This window comes from Epinephelus lanceolatus, chromosome 10 (assembly GCF_041903045.1).
Source record: "Epinephelus lanceolatus isolate andai-2023 chromosome 10, ASM4190304v1, whole genome shotgun sequence".
NCBI lineage: Eukaryota > Metazoa > Chordata > Actinopteri > Perciformes > Serranidae > Epinephelus > Epinephelus lanceolatus.
In genome coordinates, this window is record NC_135743.1 from 13,029,464 (window position 1) to 13,045,121 (window position 15,658).

General features: G+C 42.7%; 1 protein-coding gene across 2 annotated transcripts in view; it reads right to left on the reverse strand.

Annotated features, from left to right (window-relative positions):
* Nucleotides 1-15,658, reverse strand: part of efna4 (ephrin A4) — a 43,812-nt gene continuing 28,154 nt past the window's right edge. The window contains exons 3-5 of one of the 2 annotated variants that reach the window (XM_033639706.2): nucleotides 9,504-9,572; nucleotides 3,811-3,837; nucleotides 1-1,935 (exon numbers count right to left, since the gene is read on the reverse strand). In XM_033639706.2, the coding sequence (XP_033495597.1) occupies nucleotides 1,847-1,935; nucleotides 3,811-3,837; nucleotides 9,504-9,572 (185 nt within the window). In that variant the 3' untranslated portion in view covers nucleotides 1-1,846. The remainder of the gene's footprint in view (nucleotides 1,936-3,810; nucleotides 3,838-9,503; nucleotides 9,573-15,658) is intronic. The other variant, XM_078171573.1, reaches the window with a different exon arrangement.

The following is a 15,658-nucleotide window of genomic DNA, read 5'->3' on the forward strand; positions in this document are numbered from 1 at the left end:
TTTAAATGCAATCATATTTATTTTGTTATCTTGTCTGCCACGTATAAAAAAAGGCTCAGATTGCAGTTAAGTCTTCACAGAAGAAGCTTCATTCTTCACTAAAATGTGAAAGCAGAACACGTTACACACACACAGGTAAAGAAATCAAAAATCCTAGTTGTACATGATAAATTTCTACATCACTGAAATTATTTAACACATCTTCGAACATCAGTTTTATCACCCACTTAGGAAATTAACATAAAAATAATGGCATGACTGGTGTGATTTACAACATGAGGACAAATATATTAAGCGCCAACAATGTAGTTGTTTTTTTTCCAGAATAAACTGTTTAATAAATTAAACAATTAACCTATAGATTTTCTGAGCTTAAATCACTCAAATATTGTGGGGAAATAATTACGTAATTTTATAAATATATAATCCATCTAATTTCAATGAAAAAAAAATATCACACCTACTTTATCTCTAATTTGATTTAATTATATTTTTACCAAATCTATGACAGCAAATTGGAGTGATTTCTTAAAACAAATAACAACAAATCATTTAACTACATTGTAGCAAAGCGTATTGACAATACCAGTAAATACATGTTTATCCAGAATATAAATGATTGTTTGTGTGTGCCACAAAAATAATTTCTTAATCAGACATTTGGACTTTATCAGAGATCATTTGCCACTAAAACACTGAATCGTATAGTTATATATCTCTCATTTTGCAGAATATAATCACTACACAGTAAAACCTAAAATTAAGGATCATGTAGAAAAAAAAGGAAGACAACAGCAACATAAAAGGGAACAAAAAGCATGTGTGCATGTCTACACACCTGGTTGGTCACCACAAGCATCAACCAATCAGCCCCCTCAGTGGTCCGTTCAGTGGAGCGAGGCAAGCTGATGCTCTTTACCCATAAACCCCTCTGTTCTGTGCTTTATTCTGAAGCAGGGAGAAGGGTGGAGGTGGGGGCACAACAACAGGGGGTCCGATCAGGGAGGACAAACTCTGTCCCAGGTCCCATTATCACCACACAGCACCACAAAGATAGTGTCCAGTTTCTGAGTTTCTGGCCAGCCCAGTCCAACTCCAGTTAAACCAGTTTGATCCCAGTAGGGGGCGCAGGAACCCTGCTTGACTATTCCAGAATATTCCAACATTTCCTCCTAAAACACCTTTATTTCCAAAATCTAATTAGTCGAAAAAGTTTACCATGTTTACTTTAATCAGATGCAAATGGCACGGTTAAAAATGTGTCACTTATTTATGTCTAACAATGTAAAGAAGAAACAAAAGCCACCAGCTTAATGACTGCCCTCCAACCTGAGCCACTCTGTACAGTAGTACATGTTCATTTGGCCACTTTTTTAAAAAAAGGCAGGTCCTCGAGAAGGAGTAAACGCAAGACAACGAGTAGAAAATGAGAAACAGAGATGAAAAAGTGAGAGAACTTGTTTGGAACGATTCCTGACAGACTCATTGTTCTCCTGGCATCAGAGGAGGATATGACGAGGCCTACGAGTGATATTCTGTGTTACTACTTACACAACGGGTGGTGGGAGAAGAAAAACAACAAGACATGAATCACTGTGATTCGGCGTGTCGGTCCCTGAGTCACTGTGGCCCCGTTCTGGAGAAGTCGCACCGAGTCTTTCTCAGGTAAACCGGCCACAAGGTAATGTGTGTGTCATTTGCAGTAGCTTAGCATAGATTGCATCGTGTCATTCACTGTCTGAGCGTAGATTGCATTGTGTACTTGAACATCCGAGTAAATGTCTCCCGGCTCCCGGCAGGGAACGGGTGCGAGGTCGGCGGTGAGGACGGACGGACGAGGGTGAAGTCAGGTAGTCAGCAGGAGGAGGACGAGGGTGAGGAGGAGTGGAGGGGAAGCTATCCTCAGTGAGCAGGCGCCACTTCCACGTACAGTTTCTGAAAGAGAGAAGGAAACTTTATGAATTAAACTGTACGTATGTGATACACTTTGTGGCCAAAAATATGTCGACACCCTTGTGACTTCTGGTCTGTACCAGTTTTCCTCGACATCATAATTTCAATTTAATAACTTATTTTTGTTTTTTTTTTGCTTTTTTTCTCTTTGCCTTTGTTTGATAGTACAGACAAAGAGTGACAGGACAGGGGGAATAAGTAGAACGACATGCAGCAAAGGCCCCAGTTGGGAACTGAACCCAGGCTGCTGCAGTCAGCTTTAGTACACTGGGCACACGCTCTATCAGGTGAGCTACAGGGCACCCCAAAATTTCTGAAAATCTCAATTTTACAGCATATTAGAGACAATAACGTGCCTCCTAACTTTGTGTCATCTGTTTGTAGAAGGCCCTTGATATCTGAATTTAGTGTAGCCATAGAAGAACTTTGCAGAAAGCACCTTAAGCATAACCTGGAACGCAGAGTGCAAGCCAGGCCTTGTATCATTCATGCTCTTGTGGCTCATTGAGTGAAATCTCTGCAGCAAGGTTCCAAAATCAAGTGCAAAATTGATCCAGAAGAGAGATGTTTGTGACAGAATCACATTAATGACCATTGTTTTGGAAGGTTTTTAACTATTACATATATATGTATAGGTGTAACGTTTTGGTGTCCACATACTTTTGGCCATTTTATGTATGAGTATGTTCTCATGCAGTGTGTCTGGGATCCCTCGGGGAATCTCAGAGTGACAGCAGGGGTGCCACCAAATTACTGTTTGATAATTTATGTGTTTTTTTTCCCCAAAAAAATCAAAATATATCTGAACATACACGTTAATACAAGATATTATTAGCAAACATAAATTGGCCTATTCACGAAAAACAACAACAACAAAAAAAAACATTGAATTTATTGTACACAACATTAAAGGGGAACTTCACCCAATTTCAAAAATTCATACATTTTATTCCTGTGGTCTTAGACTGTCCAAAACTATTAGTAAAAATGAACAACTCTCTCTAAAATCCAAACGCTAGAGTGCTGAAACTCAAATTTGAGATGCCATGAAGTATAGAGTGGAAAGCTGCTCTATAGGCAATGAACGGTGAAATACGTTCTCGATGACACTGAGAGCTCCCAGGGGAATGTTCTGAGTACATGGGTACATTTTCTGTTTCAGAACTGAGAACACTTTAATAGAATAAAGCTCATCTGGCTCCACAAAATCAGGCTCCAATTCATTGTCTATGGAGCAGCTCCAGACTTTATACTTGATGACATCACACGTTTGAGACTTCCTTCTCTGGTTTCTGGCTCTGAGTGAGAGTTGCTCATGTTCACAAATGCTGACAGAACTTTTGTCGGCCATGGTAACGATATATTCCCCTTTTAACGACTATGCTAACTGTTACCCATGAATCCTTGTGCAAATGTGTGCGCTAGCTAGTGAGCTGTATTATTATTCAAAGTGTACGGACATTCTTGTGAGCCACAGTGGATTGTATTGTAACTTTTCGAGCAAGAGACTCTGAAACACCGTCTGCAGAGGGTGAGGCTAATGCACCTAGCCATGCTACACCTGCTGAGTTAGCAGCTACAGCCAAGTGCAAATGAGAAGGTCAAATAAATGCTCAGAGAGTTATCTCAAGTGCAACAGTAAATGTAGCAGGAGCTCCCTGTTCTGTCTCTCGTTGAGCGAAAGGGTCTGTGGCCTGAAAACGCCGAGGACCCCTGCTTTAACTGATTCACAGTAACAAACCACATTTGAACTTGAGACAGACGAACAAAAAGATACAGAAATAGGACATATGCAACACAGCATGTCAATGTTCCTATGCTTAAGACTAATTTGGGTTTTGAAATGTTGCATCTCACCTTGTATTTGCTTTGAACCCTCTGATGCTGTAACAGGAGAGAGAGGAGAGAGAGAAGAGGAGGGAGAAGATTTAAATAAAGTTGAGGCGAAGAAACAAGTTGCTGATTAGTCATTTTTGCATGCTTAACTTTCTCAATAAAGCTGCTGCTTTGTGGAACAAAAGGAGCAAGAAACAGACAAATGACCAGGGGAAGGTATTTACCATTACTCAACGCCTTACGCCATGAAAAATGAGTACTGACTGGCTGTGCAACCCTAAATATGTCCCCTATGCAAATTCTCTTAAAGGTCGGATAAAAAAAGCGCTTGAGAAGCATGGCAACAGGAAAAGATGGTGTTATGTAAATGAGGAGGAGTAAGAATGATCGAGATTATACAGAGGGGGGATACAGGAAATGAAAGAGAAGGGGGTAAGAAACACGGGAAAATTCAAAATGACAGAGCGAAACCAAGAAGTGGACAGAAGATGAAAGGGAGACCCGAGTGAGAGAGTATGGCGGAGGGGGGAAAAAAAGAAGGTTGGAAAGATTGAAACAAGGTCAGACAGAGAAGAAAAGGGAGGGAGAGAAAGAGACGGGATAGGGGGGTGTTTGTGTCTGGGCGTCACTTTCTCAGCAGGGGGCGGACTAAAAGGAAATAATGGAGGGACGGATGGAGGGATGGTGAGGATGAAGGGATAGGGAGGGGTGGCAGAGCTGGTGAGATGAGGGAAAAGGACAAAAAAAATACAGGTGGTGAGACTAAAAAGCGGAAATGGTTAAAACCCCTCAGAAAAAGGAACCGCTGTGCAACGTGAGGATGAGGGAGGATGGAAGGGTCAGGAGACGGGGATGAGGCTGCACAACTGCAGCTGCCATTAAATCGATCTACGGCCTTGAACCCACCTCTGACACTGCAACCCCAAAGCCTCAAACGCACATGTGAAGACAAAGTGTGTATTGATGTCTCCGGGAAAACCACCACCTATCCACATGATCCCACTGCGACTGACTGAGATTACAAGACAGGAAATGGGACACTCGAAGCTCATCTGTTGTACAGTCACCACAGAGGGAGAAAGGATTTATTAAATGAGGGCTTAGCGTCGAAACGATGTGTTTGTCTGCAATATCCATCTCGCACCTACAGGTCTCTGCAGCAACATGTCGCTCTGGCAGACATGAGACACTAAATTACTCCAAGGTTCTGTACAACTAACGACCATCTAGGGGTTAACGAAGCATTAAATAGCATGCTGGGCTCGGGCCTCTTGCTGAGCCCGTGTGTGTGCATGTGTGTGTGTCTATGCGGCTGTAATTGTTGAGTGTTTGTGGGGAGGAAATCAAAGCAAACACAAGAGAATAATACTCAGACATTTCAGGCTTTAAACAGAGCTGCCGCACAAAACGGAACAAAAAAAACTTATCATCGTGTTCATTTTTTAAATTGAAAAATAAGGCAGTTCTGCTATCACTACATGTTTTAATGCAATCTGACGACCAAAGAATATTTATTAATTAGCTCTCCTTTCAAGTTTAAATTGTGTTGATAAAACTAAAGCATAAAAATGTGTACAATTTTAATTAATAAAGCATTTTAAATGTTTTGCAAAACTTGCAAAATGATTCATCAGAAAAATATTTTAAGTCCTTGATTTTAGCGAGTTTTTTTTCTTTCATTTTGGATATTTTGGATGCAGCAAACACCACTGTAAAAACAATTATATTATGACAATTACAGATATGCTTTAAATCAGACTTATAATTTACTTGGTGTAGGAAAAACACTTTACTGAACAGCATCGATCAGCGTGTGTGTTTAACGCCACGCCGCCCTGCGAAATTAAAATGTTAAATGCCTTATGTTTACCCGGCTGTGTGTGATATGTGTGTTTTGACCCGACTTTAATCACATAATTTTTCGCACAAGCCGAACATGCAGGACCACTAGTTTGTGTCAGCATCATCATTTTGGTCATGGTGAGCTCCGCCGCAAAATGGCGTCCGCGGTGGCGTGACTGCAAGAGCAGTGTCGTCTCTGCACTGCAGTCAGAAACATGCAGCGTGTGTAACTGTACATGCACAACCGTGGCTAAATGTGTGAGTGTGTGCGCGTGCCAGTGTGTGTGTGTGTGTGTGTGTGTGTCTCCAGTCGGCAGAACGCCCCACTGCAGAGACAGACAGTGTTCCACCATCCCACCTCTCCTCTCGTGCCGCCATTTTACACACGCAGGAGCTAATGCTAGCCGACCCTGACTGTTAGCACTTTACTAAAAATGAGAAATAAAACAAAGATGCGAAACGGCGAATGTAAGAACGCAAATCGTCGAAAGCGGTTAAAGTCAAAATTTTGAGAGTCGAGTTTGGGATCTGAGAGAGCTCGTCTGGGCAAGCGGTGTGTGTGTGTGTCTGTGTTCGAGTTTTGTCCTTGTGTGTATCGAGTTCAGGGGGTACAAAGGTATTTGGGAGAGAGTGGAGGGGGTAAAGGAGGGCAGCGATGTAAGAAATTTCTAAAAAAAAAAAAGAAAGAAAAAGAAAGGGAGAGAAAGAAAGTGGGGAAAATGGTGAAGCTCTGCAAACTGAAATGAATGCAATGGACTGCTCACAGCGGGAGGACGACAGAAAAGAGGAAAAGAGAGACGGAGAGAGAACGGGAATCAATTAGAGAGAGAGGGAAGTTGGTCTATAATGGTTTCTCACAGTAGGACGGCGGTGAAAGAGAAAGGCAGAGAGGCAGAGCGACAAGAAGAAGACGAGAGATAAACACAACAGGAGGAGTTTTAGGGAGAACTTGCAGGGGAAAAAAAAAAAAACCCACACCAAGTATGGAGTGAGAGGTGAAGCGAGCCGGTGAAAGATGCAATAGAGGGCTGCAGGGCGCTGGAGATTTCACATGACACCAGTCTTGCTGATGCCGATTCAGAGCCTTGTTTTCTGATGCAACGCGGGCTCAAGCACCTTTCAGCAAAAGCACTTTTCTCTGGCGGGATTCGTGACAGTGTTCAAATAAACATCACCACACACATCACTACACCGAAAAACATCACCAAAACCTAAAAAGCCAAAACATGCTTTTCAGTGCTGCGAGCAGAAACCAGGATGAGGAAACATTAGAGACACACACACACACACACACACACACACACACACGGGATGTCATTAAAAGCATCCTGCGTCACTGAATCTGTCCTGCGTGGTTTGTTGTGTTCTTGGGTTAAATTAAGGCGATAAACACACACGTTCACACACCGGAGAGGAGACTGAGGGACTGGCGAGTTGTAGCTGACCTTGGAGCAATGACAGCGTACCTGACGGACCCTCTCACTGTCATCACTCTGTCCTTCAGACCCATGTGAGGCAGGTATGTATGTGTGTGTGTGTGTGTGTGTGTGTGTGCATGTGGGCTAGCTAATAATTAATTCAAACACCCACAACAGGGCATCCCCACATGGAAATACCGTTTAATCACATGCTTTCTGGAAGGGAAAAAAAAAGTTTTTGGGGAAGAGAAGGAGGGAGGGAGGTGAACAGTTTGAAGTTTAGATGAGAGATAAGATGTTACTGAAGGACGAGAGGCTGCTATCACCGAGGGCCACACACACACACACACAGGCACGGTGCGCCCTGCTGCCATGCTACCTGTCAGATAAAAGGGAACCTGAGCAGGAAGGAACCAGAGGGTATGTACTGTAAGGTGTTACCACGGGGAACAGCACAACCACAGCTGTGGTAAACCGCCACTAATGGACAGTCGAGGAGAAAGAGTGCAAGAGAGAGAGAGACCCCTCCGACTCCCCTCCGTCTCCTCTCTCATCCATCTCGTTCGCGCTCCTCTCTCTGGCCTCATGCATCCTCATCCCGACGCGCTCGCCACACAGCATGCGCACGACAGAGATGGAGCGGAGCTGAGAGACGGGGGAGAGGGGAGTCGGTGAATAACTGTGTTGTAGATATGGAGATGCAACAAAAAAGAAAGAGAAGACACAGGGAAAGGTGGAGGAGGAATGGGGGTGGTGGTGGTGGTGGTGGTGGTGGTGGGGCGGAGTCAAGGGGGAGGGAGGAGGAAGTGTAAGAGACTGCCATGGATGGTGCCTAGATTAGTTTTGCTCCAGTAGCGAAAGATCATAAAAAATGAGGAAGGGAGGAGAGAGCTGAGGAGACAGAGAGAAGGGGAGGATTAGTGCCACTTCAGGAATGACAGAAGACTAGAAAGAAAGAGCGGGAGGCTGGAGTGAAGGGGAGGGAGGGGGGGAGTGGAAGACAAGGAGAGGGAGATCCTGACATTTAGTTGGGATTAGTTTTGGTTAAGGAACAGGATGAGAGGGAGAGAAAAAAGAACGAGGGACGGAAACAGTACATGGAAGTATGTGCATCTTTGTCACTGGAAGTCTTTCTCATGTAAAATAATGGGCTTTAACAGTAAAGTCAAGTGTGTGTGCATGTGTATAGTAATCCAGGTGATTCCAAATATTTTGATTATTCCCAGGCTCAGGCAGGCTGATCAGGGGAATACCGTGAGAAGGTCAGAAGACTGCATTAGCATTTCCTCTCTGAGCAACTATCTGTGGTATTTCTAATTAATGACAGCAGGATAATTAACATATAAAAAAAAGTCATCAGCCTTCACTCTGGTAATAACGCAGCAAATTAGTCCCCGTCTCGCGCCGGAACAGTGATGGCATTTAAGGATTCATTCGAGACGGATGGGGCTCTTTTTTAATTCCGGTTTTTAATATTTCTCTTTCCTTGTCGCCAAAGTGACACGAATTTAATCAAGGCGGCGTGGTCGGGAGGTATTCGTTGGACGACATGTAGGAATTTAGTGAATGGTTCTCACATGCAGAGACAAACAACCTTGTGTGCAGCTTTTACTGCAATAATAATAATAAAAAAAAAGAGTGTGTGTTGATTCAGCCTGGGACATCGCGACAAGCCCCCTGCAGATAGCGCTGGGATGGGAACTGGGACAGACGTCTCGGACACGCATATGAGGGGGCGCACACAGAGAGAGCCAGAGAGCACACGCAAAGGCCCATGCAGGAGTGCACTTGAACACAATGTCCACAGACACAGAAAAGTGTTCATACACGTAGAAATGCCCACAGACACACACACACACACACACACACACACACACACGCACACATACACCAACAACTGTACAGGGATTCCCACAGTGACTGGGCAACATTCCCAACCGGAATGGGCAGCTCACTGGACTGGAAGACTAACATTACTCCAGGCGCGCTCTGGATTAGATCAACTCTGGGAATTTCACACTGGGACAGAGAGATGGAGAGTGGGAGAATGAAGGAGACAGGGAGGTTAAAAAAAAAAGGAAAAGAATGGAGGGAGGGGTGAGGGAAGACGAGAGAGAGAAGAGAGGGAACTAATGCTTAAAAAACCCTCAATCCAATTAGGTTTAAAAGCCGATGTGGAGTGGAGAGTGGAGTAAGTCTCATCTTACAAGGTTAAAGATAATACAAGATTCTGAAGGGTAAAGATGAATTTAGCTTCCTTGATAAAAGTGGAGAATTAGAGCATTGCAGCTATTCAGAAGGAGAGGAGGAAACAGAAGGAGTAGTGGTGGGGATGAGGAGCAGTCTAAACATCATGCCCTGGTAGTGGAGATGAGAGAGGCAGAGAGAAGAGTCTCGTGGTGTACAAAGGGGAAGCATGAAAGGAAGAGGAGATGAAAAGAGGAGTGTACTCACTGGGCTCGCAGCACACGGTGACACGCAACTTCATACATGGCAGAGGAGGGCCTTCATCTGCCGGTAGAGCTAGAAAGAACGACGAGATGCAGACAGAGAGGGAGCTTTAAATATGCTGCTTATCTGTTCAGCCCAACAAATGGTTAGTATTCAAAACGTGTCAAATGAAAACAGAAATTTGCACATGCTGAATCAAATCTTTCTATCAAATCGACACTTTTGAGAACTCTCCTGGTACTTTTGAAGAATTCTCGTGACAAGTGAAGCTAAAGAGCAGCGAGGTTTGTTTTTCTGTTGCTGCCAATATCAGAACACCGTCTCCCAATGTCACACAGACACACTTATCTCCACAACTAAATAAAAACAATAAAACACGCAATTGAGAGTGTGACCATAAAAACAAAAAAAGAAACCGCTGCAATATCAATACTGATCACGGCTCATGCGAGAAAACAGGCGAACATCAGCTGCATTACCTGTCAGTTTAGCATTGCTTTTACAAAACAAATCTGTCTGGAAAGTGCAGTTACAGGGGCTTTATATTTGAATTATTCACAAACAGCTGCTAACTCAACAGGGACCCACCGCACAAGCTGAGTGTATGATCGCTAACAGTCTGTCTCACTTTGTATCTGTGATTTTAACTGATAGGATGCAGCATGGAATAGCAGCGGGGCCGTGTTATACGGCGCCGTCGACGGTGGCTGAGAGAGCTCAACTCACACAGACAGAACATCTTCATTTTGACAGCACAAATAAACGAAACAAAAGCAAAGAGAGGAGCATGTTCACCAAAAACACAGACGGAACAAGCAAATGCAGAGATGCTGCAAGAGGTGCGCAACACAACAAGAGTGGGTTCCAACACAGTTTCCAGACACACACTAAAATCTGACCAACATGCACCCACATGCGAACTGTTAAACATTACCACTTGTCGGTGATGTTGGAAGATGAGCTAATGATGTTTATGTCACTCTAACAAAGCAAATCTTTACTCAAGGTCTGCGTATAAGCTTCTCTCTGTAGATTCCACCTTAAACCTTAAAGGTCTAGTGTGCAGGATTTCATTGCATTTACCTGTGAGGTGTGACAATGCAAAAACGCGATTGGCCATATCTAAAGCCAGTGTTTGGTTTGTCCATTCTGGGCTACTGTAGAAACAACATGGCAGACTCTGTGGAAGAGGACCCGCACTGACTGTAGACACAGACGGTTCATTCTAAGGTAACAAAAACGCAACAATTCTTATTTTCAGGTGATTATAAAGTAAAGAAAACAGAGTAATGAATATTATATTCCATCTCTGCTAATATATCCCCATAAATCCTACACACTGGACCTTTACTTAAAGTCCTCCTCCTTTCAAAAATGTGTTTTGCCTGTTGTTGTTGCTACAGTGAGCTTCACTGTGCAGAATGAGTGTTGAGGAGTTTGACCAAAGAAGGCTGTTTTCACGTTCATCTGCTAAAGGAGGAAAGGTTTCTCTGAGCTCACCTTAAATTTCAGTTTAAGACATGTATGTACAAGAATGGTTTTGTGACATAACAAGTTTGAAAGCCAATCATGATCCAGGGAGTGTGATTTAGAAATGTGGAATCTCCAGTGCACATCAAGCCTTCAGGAACAATGCTGGGCTTTGATGCCAATTTGACATAGTGGCCAAACTGTGTAACTACAACCTTTCTTGGTCCATTCAGTGACGCCATTGGGCCCAAAAATGCTTTTTTCCCCATATACTCACATTGGGAAAGCGACATCTGTAAATCATTGGATACATTTTTTTGAGCATCACCCACGTGAAATGGCTCTTTTTATCTCTTTTTATTATCAGGATTTCATCCATTCGGTCTGATAACATTTCATAAGTCTAGAAGAGCCACATGATTAATCATTTTATCTCTATTCAAGTTAGTGGTGGGTAAACAGAAGTTTGCCACGCAGTCGGTGATGTCTCTGGTGCGCTTGCTCTATGGGCCCAATGATGCGCACAATCCGGGTAATTTTATTAGCAGGAAGTCAAACTTTTTTTGGCTTCATGTGCCACTGAACAACTTTCATCAGAATGAATGGGGCCCAGTTCTCTCTATACACTGAGAATGGACTTTTCAGTGAAGAGACGTCTTGTGCACAGCATTTAAATTTTTGATATGATCAATATTTGCACATTTATAGATACCATATATTTTTTTTTTTTTACATCTGAGAGAAGTAGAGGATGAAAGTAGTTTATTGTACTATTTAAAAAAACATACTAGAAAATTATCATAATGGAGAATTACTGTATTCAGAGCAGAGCATTCTTGTATCAAAGAAAAACTTCACTTGCAAAATGACCATCTGTTTATCCCCTACTTACCCTGTGTTACCATTGGTCTCAAATCACATGCTTCCATTAGTACACTAGTAAAGGGTAGTGTTGTGTCAAACAATTAGCTAGTTCGTAAACTGGCATTAACATCTGTGTTATCGTTCGCGGTACCAAATCATTACAAACTGCTAAATTAACCCAATAAACATACTGCTGGCTTACACCCGACAACAGTATAGTGGTGCTTAGTGCAAAAAACACACGTATTGTACAATGCAGCTACGTTCACGGTCGCACAGTCCTCGGCTGCTATTTCCAGTTTGAGAAGTGGTCCCTCCCTTTGCGCTACGTAGCCAAGATGGCGACCACTGAAGGCGACAAATGTCCATAGTTCCACACTCAACTTTTTGACTGTTTTGAGTGTACCATCCGGGTACTCATAGTGCACTGCATTTTTCCATACTTCTCAGTGTGAACGCACTTATGCACTTAAAATATTAAGTGTAAGAACAGAAGTACGCGATTTGAGACACAGCACATGACTTTGTGAAGAAAACATTGTTTTTGAATGAAGAACCCAAAAAAGGTGAAATTTCTTCATTAATTAAAGTAAACGGGGACTGCCTTTAAAAACCACAAGACTAAATCAAAACATCCATTTACAAACTCTCACACAACTCATGCAGTGTAATCCAAGTCTTATTCATCCAGTCGTATGCTCAGTACTTTCCATAACACGTGCATACTCACTAAAACATTACGATTTACAACATGTCGGTACAAACTGCCTCAGGTATGGACGAGCAGCTTGAATTTTGCATTTGAGCTCAGAGTTCAAACACACATGCGTGTCCAGGCACACTCAGGGCACGCTACTCATAGGTGGAGGTGTACTGCGCATACGACTGGATAAATGAGACTTGGATTATACAGCAGGGGTTCTGTGAAAGTTTTAAAGGATATTTTAATATACTTTTTGCTGTTGTTAAATTCTCATGTAAACTCTGTCAAATGTTTTTGTTCCATTTACAGTGGATGTGTGTTATTATGTGTAATTTAGTGGATTGTGTTTAGTGTTTGGTGTGAATGTATGTTTTTTACTGTCACCATGTAACTGTGTAGACCCCAGGAAGAATAGCTGCTGCAATGCAAAAGCTAATGGGGATCTTAATAAACAAACAAACAAAGGATGTTTGCCTCTTTTGGATTCTCTGTTCATTGTGGTGGCATGCAAAAAAACACCACCAAGGGGTTCTTCACAAATTCAAGGTAACAAGTGGTGAATAATTAATATGAGCTGGTCATTCTGTGGGTGAAGTCTTCCTTTAAAACACGTCTTAAGGGGATCTTAAGAGTTGTTTTGTCAGACTATTATTTCTAAGCTTAATATTTTGTTTCGTTTTAACAATGTGATCACATAATTAAGTGTTTGACTTTGACTAAGTGCATTTTTCAGTTTTCGCTGGCCCCTGGAAACGTTGCCATCCCCTCAAATGGCTCTGTGTTAGGAGCAGCTGACTATCAGAGGATGTCAAGGTGTTTCCTGTTTGTGGGATCTGGACATGGAGAAGCAGCGGGCGTCGGTCAGAAGGTCGGGCAGAGTCCCAGAGACAGTAGGCTGTCAGTGTCATAGTCTGTGGGAGCCGTCGAGAGGAGCTGAGCCCGGCTCAGACTGAGCCAACTAATGCCATTAGTGTTTCTAATACTATTGTAGTGTTCTCCCAGGCTAATGCCATTATACTGTCTCCAGTGCTGCGGGCCCATTCAGCCCACAGACCCCAGAGCCAGACATTTGGACCAACTTTACGCCTTATCTTTGATGTGGACAAAACACACACAATCGCTCGGAGCCCGATGTGGCCCGACCAGGGGGGAGACACCCATTGTTGCTTTTCTCTGAACTGGCCTGAACAACCACAATAGCCCAGTGTGTATGTGTGTACATATATACATGTGTGTGTTAGAGTGTGTGTGTGTGTGGAAGCGCTCTCTCATGCCCTCACAATGCTCCATTGTCCCTTGGACCGCAACAGTAATTTATGTAAAGATTCTTTCTTTCTCTTCGTCTCATCCATCCCTTTGCTCCGTCGCTTTTGTTGCTCTCCCTTTTCTTTCTCCAGTGTGGATTCCTCTCATCCGGCCTCTCTCGTCCCTCTGTCCCCCCCTCCCCTCCCCTTCCTGTACTGTCAGACTGTGTCCATCTTTTGCTCTTTCTCTCTCTCTGTCACTCCTCCACGCTTCTCTACCTCCGTCTGCTTCTCTGCCTGCCTCTTTTCCCCGCTCCTCACTGTCGTCCTGTATTGATCTCCATTTCTTCCTCCTACACTTTGCGGTCCCTGTGTCTCTTTGTTGTCAACCCTTCCATACCATGCATTCACTTGACTCTTTCATTCTCTGCCTTGTTTCATGTCCTCCCCCTCTTGGTTGGACTGACACCACAAGTTGTAAAAAGTAAAAAAAAAAAAAAAAGAAAAGCTGATTTTACAGCCACTAAGCCATCTTCTGTGTCTCTCCCTCCCTTTTCTCCCTCCAGTGGTTTGAAATAAATGAGTGAGGGGAGAGGAGCACGGGAGAGTGTAATGGGAAAAGAGGAAACCATCACTATAATTGTGTAACAGCCTACAGGTTTAGGAAAACATCAAATTAATGTCATTCAGTGTGAATTTATGGAAAACATTAATGCTGTAAGCTGCAGTTTCCAGACACTCAAAGCCTCATAAAAAACACATCGGCTAAAGTTGCTCTCAACCTTCTCATCCCGGCTGCCCAGCCACCACACTTCTTTCAACACAGGTGTCTTTGCACAGCCTGATGAACTGAAACATCAAATATTTACATCTTTTCTCTTTTCGGGCTGTTTTACTCGGCTTCCAGTGTGCGGAGCCTGAAGCGAATGTTCATTGCTTCACTGGAATAGAAATTTCCCACAAGAAAGTAAGTGATAATGCACTTTGCATATAAAAACACATACCTTTTAGCCATGTATTGAACCTCTACACTCTCTGAGGAACGACAGGAAACTAATATGCAGCTTGATTAATAATTATTATCAATAGGCAGTGCTGCTGAAGCAGATTATCTGAGTCTGTGGTGTTTAACTCCTGGAGTTAAGGTTACCTAAGGATAGGATGTTAAACAATTTAAGCTGTTTTCAAAGCTTCCACTCCGTTTTTTGCTGATTGAGTCTTAAATATTTTATGTTACAGTGAAATACTTGAGATCTCAACCCAAGTTTTAAAGGGCTTGAAGTCATTTTTCAAGCAGTAATTCCGAGCATCACCTAGTTTCAGCTTCTTCACTGCAAGAATATGTCACTTTTCTTTTCCTTATGCAATGACACTATGAAAATCTTTTGATATTTCACCACTGAATGGACAAAATGGGCAATTTGAAGGTGAAATTACTATTTTAGGAAACTGTGATGGACATTTTTCACTATCCTTTAGTATTTCATGGACAATTAACGGTTTCCATCAGAAAATGGTCAACAGATCAATCGATAATCAAAATAATTTGCAGCGCCTACTGGTGGAAATGTGTCTGACACAAGTGTGAGTATCATAGACTCTATATCAAGACGGGCAACATGACAGCAAGCAAATACATCTCAACAGCGCCCTGGTGGCTGGCTGCAGTTTCAAACATAAACCCCACCGCCTCCATGTTAGCAGTACACGTCTAAAAGTACACGTCAAATTGTTACAAAAGATGGTCTATGTCATTTTAGGTCGTTCTTGTCATGCTGCTTTAAGTTCAAGTGTTCATTTCTTCTGACAAGGTTGGTTTTAATGAGTTATTTAGTGCTATAAAAAAGGAGTGTGATGTCATGATTAAAAGCTATGTG